This window comes from Bicyclus anynana, chromosome 23, assembly GCF_947172395.1.
Source record: "Bicyclus anynana chromosome 23, ilBicAnyn1.1, whole genome shotgun sequence".
NCBI classification, from domain to species: domain Eukaryota; kingdom Metazoa; phylum Arthropoda; class Insecta; order Lepidoptera; family Nymphalidae; genus Bicyclus; species Bicyclus anynana.
This window is the reverse complement of record NC_069105.1, coordinates 11,642,876-11,660,399: the sequence shown is the minus strand read 5'-3', so window position 1 is coordinate 11,660,399 and position 17,524 is coordinate 11,642,876. Positions and strand designations below refer to the sequence as shown.

At 37.0% G+C, this 17,524-nt stretch overlaps 2 protein-coding genes and 1 long non-coding RNA gene across 4 annotated transcripts in view; 1 reads left to right on the top strand and 2 right to left on the bottom strand.

The window, feature by feature from the left end:
• The window catches only part of LOC112054114 (alpha-N-acetylgalactosaminidase), a 109,198-nt gene extending 97,331 nt beyond the window's left edge, over nucleotides 1-11,867 (top strand). For both annotated transcript variants that reach the window (XM_024093777.2, XM_052888761.1), the window contains exons 5-10: nucleotides 2,706-2,881; nucleotides 3,579-3,740; nucleotides 4,522-4,719; nucleotides 9,629-9,793; nucleotides 10,692-10,764; nucleotides 11,212-11,867. In XM_024093777.2, coding sequence (XP_023949545.2) covers nucleotides 2,706-2,881; nucleotides 3,579-3,740; nucleotides 4,522-4,719; nucleotides 9,629-9,793; nucleotides 10,692-10,764; nucleotides 11,212-11,321 — 884 coding nt within the window. In that variant the 3' untranslated portion in view covers nucleotides 11,322-11,867. The remainder of the gene's footprint in view (nucleotides 1-2,705; nucleotides 2,882-3,578; nucleotides 3,741-4,521; nucleotides 4,720-9,628; nucleotides 9,794-10,691; nucleotides 10,765-11,211) is intronic.
• Nucleotides 11,868-12,105: 238 nt separating this feature from the next.
• LOC112054115 (uncharacterized) lies at nucleotides 12,106-12,493 on the bottom strand. Its single transcript, XR_008252056.1, has 2 exons — nucleotides 12,352-12,493; nucleotides 12,106-12,248 (listed from the first exon to the last, which is right to left on the bottom strand). It is a non-coding gene; the product is annotated as an uncharacterized LOC112054115 (long non-coding RNA).
• Nucleotides 12,494-13,620: 1,127 nt separating this feature from the next.
• LOC112054117 (uncharacterized) lies at nucleotides 13,621-16,707 on the bottom strand. The gene is made up of 2 exons (XM_052888762.1): nucleotides 14,154-16,707; nucleotides 13,621-13,760 (listed from the first exon to the last, which is right to left on the bottom strand). The coding sequence occupies exon 1, from the start codon at nucleotides 16,631-16,633 to the stop codon at nucleotides 15,413-15,415; it is 1,221 nt and encodes a 406-aa protein (XP_052744722.1). The 5' UTR covers nucleotides 16,634-16,707; the 3' UTR covers nucleotides 13,621-13,760; nucleotides 14,154-15,412.
• Nucleotides 16,708-17,524: the final 817 nt, after the last annotated feature.

Here is a 17,524-nt window from a genome sequence, read left to right as displayed (position 1 = left end):
TCCGATTACAACGCATTGAATATTTAAGAAAAATAAAAAAATATCGACAAGAAGGAAGACCCATTGTTTACACAGATGAATCCTACGTAGATTCATCGCACTCAACAACCAAAGCCTGGAGCGATTGCCCTACGGAAGGACTAAAAAAACCCATTTCTAAAGGACAACGAGTTGTGATAGTCCACGCAGGATCTGAAGCTGGGTTTATACCAAATGCTTTATTAACTTTTAAAGCCGGCACCAAAACAGGGAACTATCACGACAACATGAATTACGAGAATTATGAAAAATGGCTTAGGACACAATTAATTCCCAACCTACCACCCAATTCTGTAGTGGTTGTCGACAACGCCTCATACCACAATAAACAATGGGATTTAGCACCGTCCTCCAATACCAAAAAAGCCGATATGCAAAATTGGCTAACTAATAAAGGCATACAATATGATTCAACAATGCTCAAGCCACAATTGTACAACATGATAAAAGCTAATAAAGAAAGATTTAAAACTTTTTCAATAGATCAAATTTTAGCAGAAGCAAACCATAGCATATTGAGATTACCGCCTTACCATCCAGACCTCAACCCCATAGAAATGGCATGGGCTACTATTAAACAATATGTAGCTAGCAAAAATGTTAAATGGAATTTACAAGAATGTACCAAACTTATCAAAGAAAAAGTATCCTTAATGGGTGCCCAGGAATGGGAAAAAATATGTAAGAAGGTAAAAGATATAGAAGAAGAGTACGCCAAGAGTGACTATGTAGTTGATTTACTTACCGAGCAATTTATAATTCGCGCCGATGATAGTTCCGAAGACGATGATTCTGATGATGGTTATGAAGATGATGATGATGACAACTGCGACCGAGGAAGCCCTGAACCCGGACCCTCAACAAGCAAAAGACGTTGCACAATTTCGTGCAACGTCGGCAGCACCAATGACCCATGCGGTAATTTCATAGAAGGCGTTAAACCGTTAACTGATTCAGAATCTGAATAGTACTGCTGCTAAGACTTTTTTTTAATGTTAACTTTTTTAAATTACATTTTGGTGTAGTTTCACCCCCTTTTGGTGTTGCAGATTATCCAGGGACACACTGTATTTAATAATTATTTTAAGTTTTCTTTTGTTCTTATGTACCAATTTTACATGTATCTTGGAATAAATAATTTTATTAAAAACAATTATTTAGAATTTTCATTGCTGTCTCTGTATAAACATTTTAAATATGTAAAATAACTATCAATAGTTTTAATAAATGAAGAAGTTTATCTACTTCGTATTATTTTCTAGCATTATTATCACTATACATGAATTTTGACCCACTCAAATATCCAACCTGGTACATAAAAAAGGAAAAGTATTGTGTGCGTGACAGTACCCATGCGCAGTAATCCCCTCCATCCGAAGGTCAAAGCCAAACTCTCGCCGCGCGAACTATATTGTCAGATAAAGACTAAATTATTATTGGAATAAAAGTAAAACCGCAAAAAATTAAAATAATCAAGGTTTAGTATTAGTCATTTGTAAGGATTAGTACATTAAAGTCCGCTGTCAGATAAATACTAAAACATTGAAATAGAAATAAGATGAGGAAAAATAATTTAGTCAAGGTTCACAAAAAATAAGAAGAAAGAAGCTAATATCAAAGTCCTCCGACAGATAAAGACTAAGTTATCTATACTAAATATATAAAGACTAGCTGACGCCGCGCGGTTTCACCCGCGTGGTTCCCGTTTCCGTAGGAGTACGGGGATAAAATATAGCCTATAGCCTTCCTCGATAAATGGGCTATCTAACACTGAAAGAATTTTTCAAATCGGGCCAGTAGTTCCTGAGATTAGCGCGTTCAATCAAACAAACAAACAAACAAACTCTTCAGCTTTATAATATAGAAGATGAAGGGTTTGTTTGTTTGTTTGCTTGAACGCGCTAATCTCAGGAACTACTGGTCCGATTTGAAAAATTCTTTCATTGTTAGATACCCCATTTTTCGAGCAAGGCTATAGGCTATATATTATCCCCGTATATCTATGGGAACGGGAAACGCAGATAAAACCGCGCGGCGTCTGCTAGTTGAAATATAAACAAGATTGGAGGAAAAATATTAATACTTAAAACGAGGTTTTAAGGACAATTAACACGTGGTAACAACAACCACTCATCAAAACGACATTCTTTATTTGTTCGAACGAGCACAGAACATCTTAATGGCGTAAATACTGAATTTCGCAGAAATTTGGAATGGAAATAGATTTTACCCGGGAAAATTTATGGCTCCCGAGGGAATTGTGAAAAACTAAATTCCACGCGGACGAAGTCGCGGGCGTGTTGAAATTAATTCTTATCGTTTAACTAAATAAATAAAATAAAAATAAATATACTTAAACAATACACATCACTATCTAGCCCCAAAGTAAGCATACAGAGTAGCTTGTGTTATGGGTACTAAGATAGTTGATATTATAATATTCATATACATTTATATACTACATATAAATACTTATATAATATATAAATACACACAGACACCGGAAAACACCCATGCTCATCACACAAATATTTTCCAGTTGTGGGAATCGAACCCACGACCGTGGATGCAGAAAGCAGGGTCACTACCTACTGCGCCACGCGGCCGTCAGTGGTAATTAAGTGTTGGTTAATTCCAATAAATTGACAAAAAAAATCACTTTACAGACGCCGCCACATTCGAGTCATGGGGCGTGGACTATGTGAAACTGGACGGATGCTACGCGTTGCCTGCAGACATGGACCACGGGTACCCGGAGTTTGGTCGACAGCTCAACCTCACTGGCCGGCAGATGGTCTACTCCTGCAGCTGGCCGGTCTACCAGATATACGCTGGCATGCAGGTAAACTGAACTTTTGAAAGACTACTAGTACATAATATAACAGCGCTGATCGGACCAGGTTAAAACTTGTCATAAATTTTTTATCCCTTATTTATTTATTTATAAAATATAATATATAAAATATTAACAATGTTTATAAAATACAAAATAATAAAATAATTCAACCCCCCTGCGGGACATTTGAGTGCCCAAGCAACCGGTGGTCAGGGTTCCAGAGTGAGGAACCTCCTCACAATACGCGCCGTCTCAAGAATAACTGGCTTCTGTATCCGACCCTTGATCCAACAGTTTAGCGAAAGCTTCTTGAGATACTGGTCGAGGCTTTTTGCTATAAGACCATTCGACTGAAATTAATATTTATATGAGACGATTCTGACGATTTTCTGACGGATTTAATTTGGAAGGAAATTGATGAATGAGATTCATCAAATTTAAAAGAATCAATTGATTTGTTATTGAGATTTTATTTAACCTATGTTAGTTTTTTTTTTTATTGAGAAAGAATACAATAAGGAACTTAAGCTAACTTATCCTAATAACTATGTTAGTTACTTACATGTCAACAATAGAAGTCAATTTCACCTTGTAAACCCCGTTGTTAACTGATTATTTTTTATATATTACATTTAATAAAATAAAAGTAAAGTGTGCCTTGTTGATTTTTTTAATAATCATAAAATTAAAATGTTGATTCCAGCCGAACTTCTCATCGATCATCGAACACTGCAACCTGTGGCGTAACTTTGACGACATTCAAGACTCGTGGGCGTCCGTCGAGTCTATCATAGACTACTACGGAAACCACCAGGACGTCATCGTGCCCAACGCCGGACCCGGACACTGGAATGATCCTGACATGGTGAGATTTGATACACTTATAACTTTCCTGATTGTGGACCTTTATGCTGTATCTAACCTCTTTATTAAGGAGGTTTAGATACAGTATAATGGTACACCAGGATTCGCAGATTTCGAGAATCGCAGAGCTCTGCCAGGGTCACCCCGAGAGCTAAGAGAACATAGGGGAACGGTACCCCTAAATCCAAATCAGAGTCTCACAGAAGTCTCGACATAGAGGGCCGTTGGAACGCATGGGAGTTCTAGGCTAAGTGAGATCAGTTCTAACGCCTGTAATAACTTTCTGGTATTTTTTTACTTTCTAAGAGACCCAGATTTGTATGATCAGAAAACGATGGTCGATTTTTAAGGATTTATACGTTGCATAGCTTACTGCATGATTTTTTACGCCAATATCAACATACCTCGTAAATGAATTCCAGTTTGCACAAAACTTGAATTAATTATAAATTTATAATATCTAGCCAATCATTAATATGAATAACTCCGTCTGTTTCATTTAATGAAAATTGTACCTACGTAACGGACCTTTAAGAGTCATATTTTTTTAGTTTTTAGGGTTCAAGTGTGTAGAAGTAAATGCACTTTCCTTTAAGAAATCCAAGCGGCGGCCTTTCTAGTTTTCTAGGTTTCGGTGTCTATCTTTTTTTATGCAAAAAAGGATTGCGCTTGATTACAATTAAGTTGTAATGCGCTTACCTAGAAGTTGTTGTATTGTTGTTGTTCGTTTGAATATTGTTGTATTCAAGACATTTAATATCTGTAATAACTCTCTTCCCCAGTTAATCATCGGCAACTTCGGTCTATCATACGAACAAAGCAAGACGCAGTTCGCGATTTGGGCAATCCTGGCGGCGCCCCTGCTCATGAGCGTGGACCTGCGGACCATCCGGCCGGAGTACAAGGCGATCCTGCAGAACAGGAAGATCATCGAGGTGGATCAAGATCCTTTGGGAATACAAGGCAGGAGGATATACAAAGTAAGCATCTTCTGTATTCGTTATCTTTCCCTCGATTCTACTTGTTAGATGTTATTTGTATGTCTTAACTTGTGATGTGTGTGGTGCTTGTCTCAAAAGTTAATAATCATTTTTCTTTTTGTTTGTGTCTTCAGAATTAATTTTCAGCAAGGTAATACGAATTTATATATTTTTATTTCGAATTTCGGATTGACAAATGACATTTGACATTAGACATTGATGTTTAACAAATGTCAATGATCACAGACTAATAGATATTTCGTATGTCAATGACTATTGAATAAATTGTAAACACCGCACGACACCATTGTCATAATCCGACCATAGACAGAGATTGTATCTCTCTTTATAAATGTGCGCTACAGATTATGAATTCCTCCTTAACATAGTTATTATAGCATCACATTTATCATAAAGCGTATTGTTATTTAGCAAGTAAAATAAAAGAATGTGTGTTTCTAATTTTACTTAAACTTTTTTTTTTTTTTTTGTAAAATTAGTTAAATTTTATTTCTAAGTTTTTTAATTTTAAGCATGTTTGTTTATATGTTTTTTTTTATTACTTTTTCTCTTCTCTGTTTGTTCTGTGTAATAATTGTTTTTATATCGATTGTTTTTTGGGTAGCTGGCGGTTTGGGAAATAAGAGGTACATAGTTTTTTGCGATTTTTTTTTTTTGTAATTACATAAGTTTAATTTTTATACTTAATTTTAATTATTATATATTTTATTATATTATAATTTAAAATAATATATATTTATATTTTAATATATTTAAATATTATAATGTCGATTAGCAGTATTGATAGTGACCTTTTTTTGTCTATGTCGTCTAGCTCCAGTGATGATAGCTTCCACAGTACATCTTTACTTCCGCTTAATGTTACCCTTGATTCTTACTTCTCAGATTGTCTGAAAAACTTTAATGTTGTCCATTTAAATGCGCAAAGTATCCCGGCTCATTTTCCAGATATGCTTGCGTCTTTTGAGTCCCGTAATATTCATGCCATTTTAATTTCAGAATCTTGGCTGAAAACCTGTTTACCCTCAACTTCCTACTCACTGCCCGGTTATAGGCTTATCCGTAATGATCGTGTGGGTAAGGGAGGGGGTGGAGTAGCGATCTACTTACGATCTTACATTCCTTTTTCTATTGTTAGTTCGTCTACTCAACCTCCTTTACCTGATGCAGCTGAGCATTTATTACTGGAAGTCGAACTTTCACATATTAAAATTCTTCTTGGAGTATTTTACTGTCCCCCTTCTATACCTAATTACTTTCACTCTTTTGAAATTTTATTGGAAAATTTAATTCCTCTGTATAGTCATTCTATTGTTTTAGGTGACTTCAATACATGTTTACAAAAGGATGACTATCGTAGCAAGAAGTTTTTATCTATTCTTGATTCTTGTAATTTATCTGTCCTGCCTCTTGCTGCTACACATTACTCTCCCGGTTGTATTCCTTCACTTCTAGATGTCATTATTGTCTCATCTCCTGATTTCGTTTTTAAGCACGGTCAATGTCCTGCCAATTCTTTTTCTTATCATGATCTGATCTATCTCTCCTATAAAATACGTCCTCCTAAAGCTAAATCAAAAATTCTTCTGCAGCGTAACTTTGCAGGGATTGATAAAGGTCGCCTTTGCGAGGACGCAAATAATTTAGATTGGACTGCCATTACAAGTGCAGACACTCTCGATCGTAAAGTGGACATTTTTAATACTTTGATTACTCAACTTTACGATATGCATGCACCAGTAAAACCTGTCAAAATGAAGCACTTGCCTGCTCCTTGGCTATCGGAGGAAATTAAATTGTTAATGCATAAAAAGAATACAGCTAAGCAAAAGTACAAAACGAAGGACTCCGATATTAATCGTCTAAAATATCACAAAGCCCGGAATCGCTGCAATACATTGTGTAGAGATGCTCAACGACGCCACATTTATAAATCTGTACAAAATAGTGACACCGCTAAAACTTGGAAATTTCTTAATACACTTGGAGTTGGAAAATCATCTTCGAACAATCCTATAAATATTGATTTGGAACTTCTCAATAAACATTTTTCTACTTCCGATACAATTGACAGTACCGAAAAGGAGTCCATTCTTACCACTCTTTCTTCTATACCAACACCAGATTTTCTTCCGTTTACTTTCGAATCTTTTACCGAATGTGATGTTAAGAAGAGTGTTTTGTCTATCGCTTCGAATGCTGTTGGTTCTGATAGCGTAAGCCGTAATATGATTATTCCTATCATTGATATTATTTCCCCAGTTCTTACACATATCCTCAACTATTCCATTTATTCCAGTGAATTTCCACAGGCTTGGAAGAATGCACAAATTATTCCTCTTCCTAAAAAAATTAGTTCCACTACGTTTTCTGACTTCCGTCCAATTTCTATTTTGCCGTTCCTTTCTAAAGTCCTTGAAAAACTTGTCTTCCAGCAGTTATCCGTATTCTTAAACCGAAATTTACTTTTAAGTCCATTTCAATCTGGTTTTCGTCCTGGTCATGGTACGGTTACCGCTTTGACTAAAGTTACTGACGATATTCGTTGGGCGATGGATAATAGACAACTCACTGTACTAGTTCTGCTTGATTTCAGTAATGCTTTTAATTCTGTAGACTATGACATTTTGTTGAGTCTATTACGCTCTATTAACATATCTCCATCGGTTATAGACTGGTTTCAGAGCTACCTCAAAGGCCGTAAGCAGCGCATTCGGGTTGATGACTTCTTTTCATCTTGGTGCGATGTTATGGCAGGGGTACCTCAGGGTGGCGTGTTATCTCCATTACTTTTCTCTATCTTCATTAATTCGATCACTCAAAATATAACTTCTCTTTACCATATGTATGCAGATGATATCCAAATATACCGCTCTTCATCTCTTGAGAACCTAAACTCAACTGTCTCTGCTATAAACTGTGACCTTAGCGCAATTGATATCTGGAGCAGACAGTATGGGCTTAAGGTAAATCCCCTAAAATCTAAGGCCATTATTATTGGTAGTCCTGCCCTCATCTCAAGAGTTGATTGGGTAGATCTCCGGCCAGTTTTGTATAATGGTACCACTATTCCTTTTTGTGACACAGTTAAAGATCTTGGGGTTCATCTTGATAACCAGTTGTCGTGGTGCGTGCATGTCAAAGAGTTGAGTAAAAAGATGTTTGCTACTTTTGGCTCACTGAGACGTTTAAGATCATTTTTACCAATTCCTACTAAAGTTATGTTAGCACATTCTCTTCTTCTTTCGGTTTTAGATTATGCGGACGCGAGCTATCTAAATATAACTGAGGACCAACTCAATAAACTTGAGCGACTTCAAAATCTTGCTATTCGGTTCATATTTAGCCTACGCAAATATGACCATATTTCTGAATTCCGTCAGAAGCTCAAGTGGCTCCCTATTCGTCGTCGCCGGGATCTGCATGTACTTTCACTTTTGTACTGTGTGTTGTTTAATCCAAAATCTCCTGTGTATCTGAAGGAGAAATTTACGTTTCAGGGAGTGCAGTCTGAACTGAGACAGTGTCGATTACTAACTCTATGTTTACCCGTGCATAAGACGAAATTTTATAAACATTCTTTCGTTGTGCAAGCCGTTAAGTTATGGAATGCTCTCCCTTTAAACATACGGCAATCAAAGACACTGGTCATTTTTAAAAATGCCGTAAAGACTCATTATCTGGTGCAGTAAAGACGATCTGTATATATTATTTCTTTTCAATATAAGGTATTTATTAGTATATTTTGATATGTATTTTATTCATTATTGTAGGTATTTGTGTAATATTGTTTATGTATTAGGATGTAAATTATTTGTATGTATGTGTATTACTAATACTATGGTTATTTTTGTTTTACGCCACCTGCTGATGTCCTTAAGTTTTCCTAAACCGAAGGTTGCCGCGAAGAAATCGCTACTTAGCGATAAGGCCGCCTTTTGTATGCTGATAAAGTATATTTATCTTATCTTATCTTTATCTTATCTTATCTCCTTCAAAGTCAAATTCGTTTTTTCAATAGTCATAACTCTCTAGAAATGCAGCTAGTTCTATAATAGAACGAGTATCCAGAGCTGCTCTAACAGGATCTTACCACATTTGGCTAGGCAGGGAGAACAACACGACCAGAGAACGGGGAGTGTTGATCGATCGTCAATAAATTCCTTAACCCTACATCCTGTAGTCACAAGTTCAGGACTCTGCTCGGAGTTTTTCTCTCTACCACGCGATGAACACGACACCCGCACGGTGAATCCATGGAATGCTAAGATATTCGTCTCTAGTTTATACTTGATGGATAGCCGTGACAGATCTAAGTTGGGGATGCATCATCATCATCAGCATTATCATTCACAGCCGATGGACGTCCACTGCTTGACATAGGCCTCTTACATGGACTTCCAAACAAAACGGTCTCGAGCCGCGAGTATCCAGCAGCTCTCTGCAACCCGCTTGATGTCCTTAGTCAACCTAGTTGGGGGTCGACCAACACTGCGGGGGTCGCCTTTCCAGCACCTTGGGATCCCAACGTCCATCGGCTCTTCGAACTATGTGGCCTGCCCATTGCCACTTCAGCTTCGCGACTCGCTGAGCTATGTCAATAACTTTGCTTCTTCTGCGGACCTGATCATTTCTGATACGATTGCGCAGAGAAACTCCAAGCACAGTTCGGTAAATCGCCCGCTGAGTGACTTTGAGCCTTATAAAGGCCACAGTTAGCAACCAGGGTCTCGGATCCGTAAGAAATCACTGGCAAGACGTACTTCATAGAATAACTCCAATAAAAATCTGTTTAGCCGTTTCGAAGAGAGCGACCAGAGATTATTTCCCAGATTTCCCAATACTTTTTATGCTGTTTTTTATTTATTTTGATTTAATGTTTTTCCAGCACCGAGGCATCGAGATCTGGTCCAGGCCGGTCGTGCCGATCCACGGCCAGTACTACTCGTACGCGGTGGCGTTTGTGAACAGGCGCACGGACGGCACGCCCTCGGATGTGGCGGTCACTTTGCGAGAGCTCGGCCTGAACAACCCCGCCGGATACAGAGTTGAGGTACGTACTATAGCTTGGCAAGTTCCTTAATGACATCGTCATCAACCTATATTCGGTTTACTGCTGAGCTCGAGTCTCCTCTCAAAATGAGAGGGGTAGGCCAATAGTCCACCACGCTGGCCCAATGCGGATTGGCAAACTTCACACACGCAGAGAATTAAGATAATTCTCTGACACCCATTCACACCCTCTCACCCTCCGGAATTGGAGGCAGAGGTCATATCCACTACCACTAGAGGGCTATCATGGCTCTCTCCTTAATGAAACTCCCATGATATGCGGGCGACGGGGGGTTAGGACTGCACGGGTATGTAGTCGTGCGCGCGGGGCATCGCTACCTCGGCCCCTCGCGGGGGTGTGACGAACGAATTAGCCAAGGTATACAAAGTTTTATTTAGCGTCGATCATTTATTAACCCTTGACGCAAAAAGAGGGGTGTTATAAGTTTGACGTGTTTGTCTGTCTGTCTGCTGCACCATAGCTCCCGAACGGATGAAGCGATTTCAATTTATTTTGTTTTCTAATGAAATTTGGTTTAAAAGTTTTTTAAAAATTCTTACACTGTTGCAAATCTTCACTATAGATTTTTTTTTTCTTTACAAGTTTGCCTTTGATTACAATATCACCTGATGATGCAATCTAAGAGGGAAGCGGGCTTACTTTTTAAGGTAATAATGAAAATCCGCACCCCTTTCATCGTACCGGAACGCTAAATCGCTGGAGGTACATCTTTGCTGGTAGGGTGGTAACTAGTTACATTTGAAGCCTCCCACCAGCCAGACCTGGACCAAACCTCAATCGGCCCAACCGGTGATCGTCCCGGCCCAACCGGTGATCGGAAAATCGTCTTGTTAATCCAAAATAATAAAAAATAATGATATAATTATATTATTTTCAGGACTTGTATGAAGACGTCGACTACGGTGTTCTGTCGCCACAGACGAAGATTAAAGTGAAAGTTAATCCTTCAGGTAAAGTGTGCCACATATTTACCTACTTGATTTAAAAATGCAAACAATTTTCACTTTATCATGTGTTGTCAAGGAAGTATAGTTATGGACCTTCCTTTTCCTTTCTGACTTCTAACTATTGAGTTTGATACTAAGTATACTGCACTAATTTTGGAAAAGAAAAGTTTACTGATTTTGAGTAGGTTCGCAATATTCTGATCTTTTCTAGGATGTGCCAGTGCGGCTTTATTTCCACAGACCTTTAATTAATTTAGTTTAAAAGAATAAGGGCTGGTTTGGTTTCACCGCCTTTTTTTCCGACTGTATGTCGAATAACAAAGACAAAACCTATGAATTTATCGTACAATTTTCTTCATAGTAAAATAAACTTTAAATAGTAGTGTTTAAGTCCATTTTACTTTGAAGAAAATTGAAGTTTAAATCTTAATAATGGATTATTGTTCGCAGGTGTGGTAATACTTCGCGCGGACGCGCAGCCATCTTACGCCTACAACGCCATACCGACGCGGACGCCGTACGCACTCAACGACGTGTTCAGACTCACGAAGAAAAAGTAACAGCGCCATCTAGCGGAGACGCGTAGAACTACAAATCGAAACGGTCTATAAGTACAATACAAGATGTCGCTTTAATCATTCTATTTTACGATAGACTTCTTTTTGTTAACATATTTTTTTTTATAAACTGACTTTACGGCTTTGAGTTCTAACACTTTTGAGCGTAAAAATCTGAATATTCCACCACAGATCACAAATTAAAAATTTAATTTAAATAGTTCGATTTTCTACAGTCGATGTTTTTCGATTTGTGGTCGATCTCAGTTTTACTCATTTTTTTTTAAATTTAAATAAGTTAAATAAAATCATAATGTGATTTGTCCAGTGAAACGACGTTGGTTACCATATTGGTTGTAGCTGGTTTTTTTTAATAACTTGCCTTTAGTGTACGTTTTATTTATATTTCTTGATAGTGTGATCGAACGGAGAGTAGTAAATACGAGAATTAATTTTGCCATTATTATGTACCTAGGATTAAGGATGTACATTTTAATTGTCTGTAAATGTAAGATTTTTTGTAGTGAAAATAAATAATTTTACTTATAATATAGTCATTAATTTATTTCCATCAAATTTACAATAATATGATTTAAATAGCTTATTTTTACTTAACTAATGCAGAACACTTAATCACAAGGATATCAGATTTTAGTTTATATATATAGATACGGTAAGTTCACACATCTACGAAACGTTACTTTTGCCGATTCGGTGTTTATATTGTCGTATATTTTTTACGATTCGTCATTATATCTATTCGATTCGTTCGTATGTAAACTCTCCGTTAAAGCGCAATAGCCTTTATTATGAAATTACGTATGAATATTTTTAAACGTAAAGTCAATAGTAATAGGTCTTCCTCGCTCGCTAAATCTGTATCCAGTCGATGTTGTTGCAACTCTTTCCTCCTCAATTACATTAACACGTCTGAAAATAAAAAAAAAATAATTAAAACCTTGCAAAAAAACTGTTACTTTGATAAAAAACACCTTGGTAAAAATATCATCACATCAAATCATGTAGGTCATACCTTTTACTCCTCAAAGCCAAGTGATGGGTTATTTCTTCTGTTGTTATTCCTTCATTTCCGTTAGGTATTGGTGTTATAGTTATTATATTTTCTTTGGTACTCATAAACTTATTAGCATCATTATTTTGCTCTGTTGTGACAGCGGTATCTGAAGTTTTCATATCAGGCACCGAAAGAGACTGGCCCATTACAACAACCAAAGATTTTTCTGTTTCTAGATCATATTGACTAGTACTTTTAATATTATCAGCAGAGTGCATCGCTTTGTCTGATTGAGTTATAGAGTCGTTGGATTTTTCACTTGTAGTAGCAGAAAGGATTGATCCTTCTGTATTAATTGTAGAATTATACAAACTTTCAGTTGTCGTTCCAGGTTTGACCATGTTTTTTGTTGCAGTCCTGTGACTGTCCCACTTTTGTATCGCTTTTAAAAAGAGATCTGAATTGTCTACTTTAATTACAGAATCGACTAAGTTTTCAACAGCCACTGCTTGTAATGGTTTTTCCGTTGTAGTTAGTGAATGCAGCTTTTCAGTTTCACTTGTAGATTGGATATTCTCTGTTAATGTCGCAGAATTACCGATACTTATAGTTGTAGGTTCTGAGATAACTAATACATTTTCTGTTTTTGCATTATAAATTGGGTTTTCTGATGTACTTGCTACAGATACAGACTTTTCTGTGGTGTCAGTATTGTTGGTTGTTATTTTCGTTGCTGAATAATCGTTACTTTTTATTTTATTTAAAATAGCCTCTGTAGTGACCATTTCCTTCATTCCTGGGCGAATACTTCTAATCTTCTGAAGAGACTCGTGAATGGCTGATTTAGATTTCAATAAATCCTTATTCGACTTCAGGAAAGATGGAAGAGAGACACTTCTGAAATGTTCAGAGGCTGCAAATGCTAAAGGATATCCTCGTCGTCTTTGTATCTGTTTGCTTGGATTAACTTTTCTTCTATCCTGTCCTTGTTTATCAATATCACTTATATCCGTGAAATTTCTGAATCTATGTTCTGCACTATCCGAGTCCTCAGATGAATGTGGAGATTTTTTATTTGGGGATTTGAATTGTTTCTTTGTATTCATATTCCTCCTCTTACTGAAGTTACTTTGTTGAGCGTGAGTTAGAGTGGGTACATAATGAACTTCATGGGGCTTAGATGTATACTTCCTCTGTTTCATAAGAGGACGTCTGGTAGTCGATAGATATGATGAGCGTTTCTCCCCAGATTCATCTTCTGTTTCTATTTTGGGCTCAGCATGGTCTTTTACATCCATTTCATTAGATATTCTACCTCCAGACGAAGTATGTGTTTTGTGGAATTTTTTAATTTCTTTAGATTCCGTCGTGGAGTCGGCACTTCTGGTTTTGGCCAAATCAATAATTGCTATTAATGTGCATATTATCTGAAACGAATAAAAATATATATGAAAAAAATGTATGTGAATGAAAGTTCCGTTCGATAACTAGATCACATGACCAAAAGCATACAGTCATACAGTCATACAGTCATACAGTCAATACATTTTTAATTTTCGATTTGCGATTGTAGAAAGAGAAACGACGTGCCACGTATAAAATTTAATTTTAAAGCTTTCATTTGTACATTTATATAGGAAATAGTACTACCTTATTGAGTGTTTGACATGAAAATAAAGATATTAAAACATTATGGAAGTTTCACAATATACGAGACGAGTTTTACGAGTAAGTTTACTTAACTATCAAAAATAACTAAATGTAAAATTACATAAATAAAGATATCATACACAAATAGAAAACGGTTATTGTTCACTTACCAATGCTATCTTCATTGTGATGGAAAATTATCTTCAACACAACTTTGAACAAAGGATCCAAGCTAAATGAATTGAATTTAATCATTGCAAACTTAATATATAGATATGAGGTCCTTAGAGACATGTGAAATTATTCGTAATTAGATACTTAGAGACCATTAGTATTTAGTAGTGATTTCTAAGTAGATAGAGATAATGAGGTAGTTTAAAGATTTCACTTAATACATTTAGTATTATTGTCTAATGACCATTAATTAAACAATCATAAATCAGAGCCTCAATAGCTCAAAGAAAAAGCGACTCATAACCGAGAAGTTGTGGTTCGAATTCCGCTTTCTGGATTACCTATAGTCGTACCCAGTCTTAAGGCTGCCACTCCACCGAAGCGGAGCGAGGCAGCGGAGCCGAGAATCGGAGAAATATTAACCAATAAGATTGCACAAAAGCCGCTCCTCTTAAGTGGACAGGGTTGCGAGCTAGTTTAAAAATTCATATAAAACCGGTAAGCGGAGCGGGGTTCAATTAATTAAATTTAACATTTATTTATTTAACACTAGCTGACGCCACGCGGTTTTACCCGCGTGGTTCCCGTTCCCGTAGGAAAACGGAGATATCATATCGCCTATAGCCTTCCTCGATAAATGGGCTATCTAACACTGAGAATTTTTCAAATCGGATCAGTAGTTCCTGAGATTAGCACGTTCAATCAATCAAACAAACAAGCAAACTCTTCAGCTTTATATATTAGTATAGATATAGATAGTCTGCAACTCCGCTCCGGTGGACAGACAGCCTAACGCAGTCTTTTCCGATTACGTGGAGAAGAATGGGCAGAAGTGGCAATGGGCCTTAAGATGGAAGAGCCAGTGTCCTTGGGGTCCCAAGGTGCTGGAATGGCGACCCCGTACTGGAAATGACTGACGACATCCAGCGAGTCGTAGGCGGTCGGTAAAAGGCCTAAGATGTCCGGCAGTGCTTCAATAAACTATTGAAGCACTGCCGGACATCATGCCGGAGTTGGCATTGAATTCGATATTAATTTAAGTATGGCATAAATAGGTACCTACAGTTATTTTTGTAGATGGCGTCTGGTTCATCGCCGTTTAAATGTATCACGCAAGGGTCATAGGGCCATATCCGGTGTGATAACATAATAATAGGTATGATTGAGGGCATTCAACTTTAAAACTGATACGTATTCTTCAATATTCAAAAATATATTTCGCAACAAAACAGAATATGAAACATTACCAAAAAAACTAAATTAACACACCAGTCACTTCAAACTCCGGTAAATGCATAATCGTATTTCTGAAGTCAGGTACTGTGCAGCAGAATGTATACCCCTCTGCTGGATTGTCGGGATGCCAGCTCAACCAGCTAAAGTTGCCAGATCGGCGACAAATGTCTTCACAAAAGAAGAGTTCCCGAGCTTCACTAGCAGTATAATATGGATTGTTGATACCAACGAAAGCGATGCCACGCTTTGTTGACGGATCATACACAACTTTATAAAAATACTGAGGGACTCGAATCACTGGGTTATTATTGACGTCATTGTAAAGGTATATTTCGACTCTACGACCTGATTTATCTACAAGTGTTGATACACCTTCAGTGCCTGTGTAGATTATTGTATCGTAACCAGCTCTGTGAATGTGATCCCTTAGATCGACTTCCAAAGTATTCCAGTTACCACCGTTGAAGCCCGTCCATTGCGGAGCGCAATTTACATAGTGAAATGTTGCTCGTTCGCTAAAAGCGAATACGAAGTCTGTTTTGGCAGCCAAATGACCTCTTGAAAGGTGTTGTGCCTCAGTAACATAAGTTTCGACTAAAGATCCAACGAATCTGGCTACAGCATCCCTTTGATTTCTTGGTGAAAATAAAGTATCCACAGGAACATTTCTATAATGGCCGTCATCTTTAAAATATGGCCGATCAACTCTCGTTTGATACAACGCATTGTACGGCTTTTGAGTGTATTTCGAATAAATAGGATGCAAATTAGCGTGATCGAAACATGATTCGAAGGAAGGGTAGAATTGACCTTGAATTGTGTAGCCAACTTGTACGATTTCGTTTCCACCGAAGCATGTGCGATTCTTTCGTCGGCTCGTATGTATTGGGCGATTTGTGTTTGGGGGATCAGAGCATCTGAACATAGCGAACCTTGCTGGGAATGTGAGCCAGTTATCGTTCCTGAAATTGTCGCCACCTGCACAGGTAACGGAAGCTGTTGTTAGTTGCTGAGTTACGCTTGGATGGGTAATAGTGCCTGCTCCTTCACAGCTCAAAGTCATCTCTTCACCATAATTGAGTTTCACATTCCCATTATTGTCATTTGGCAGTAAAAGTTCGCCGTTTCTAATGATAACTGGTAATGGTTGTCCAAAATCCGTCCGACTGTTAAGAACGCAACGTTGATTTATTTGTGCGTTGAAAGAGCAAAGTATTAGCAAATATAAACGTTGAAACATATTTTTTGGTTTTTCACGAAATCGTTTTACATATTTTTATGAAAAATCATTTACATAGAAATAATATATTTTTTATATATTTTCATTTATATTTTTTTGGTGTTACACAAAGATTTTGACATTAGTTATTTATAATTTGCAAACAGATTAGGTATAGAAGTAATTAATCTATAAGTCTTGTCTATGCATTAGGTACGTTTCAGTAATTCACAAAATCATTTCATTATATTTTTTTAGTGGAAGGTATAGAGGAAAGGCATTAATTACTCTTCTCTGGTAAAAAAAATCTAACAACTGCTGAAAATTATCATTACTATTATCCTATTGTAGTAAGAAGCATGGCTCTTTACAATCTGAGGGGTAATTTGTGTGGAACTTAAACCCACGACCCTGTTTTATCATGGGTTGGCGGGGTTATATTGTTTGACTCTGTATCTTCCTCGAGCAACATTAGAGCGTAATAGAGCCCATGTAGGCTGACTATCTATACCATAGTAGTTAAGCATGTGACGTTGTAGGGGGTAATCTCTGGATGTACTGAACCGATTTTAAAAAATCTTTTACCACTATAAAGGTACGTTATTTTTTAATGTCATAGGCTATATTTCATTCCCGTTTTCTCACGGAAATGGGATCTAAGCTGGTGACACCGCTGGGCGTTGGCTAGTTTCTTGCTAATTGAAATTAAGATAACATTCTCTATCCAAAGAAATATTTAAGTTACTATAATAATTAATATAATTAATCGCATTCACACTACAAATTTCTTTCAGATGTGTTACGTGTTAGGTACTTACTGTTTAAACGTATGGTTTATCTTGTTAGGTAGGTATATTGGATAGTTTACTTTAATATCACGTTGTTTTAGAAAACACACGTTTGAGTCGTATG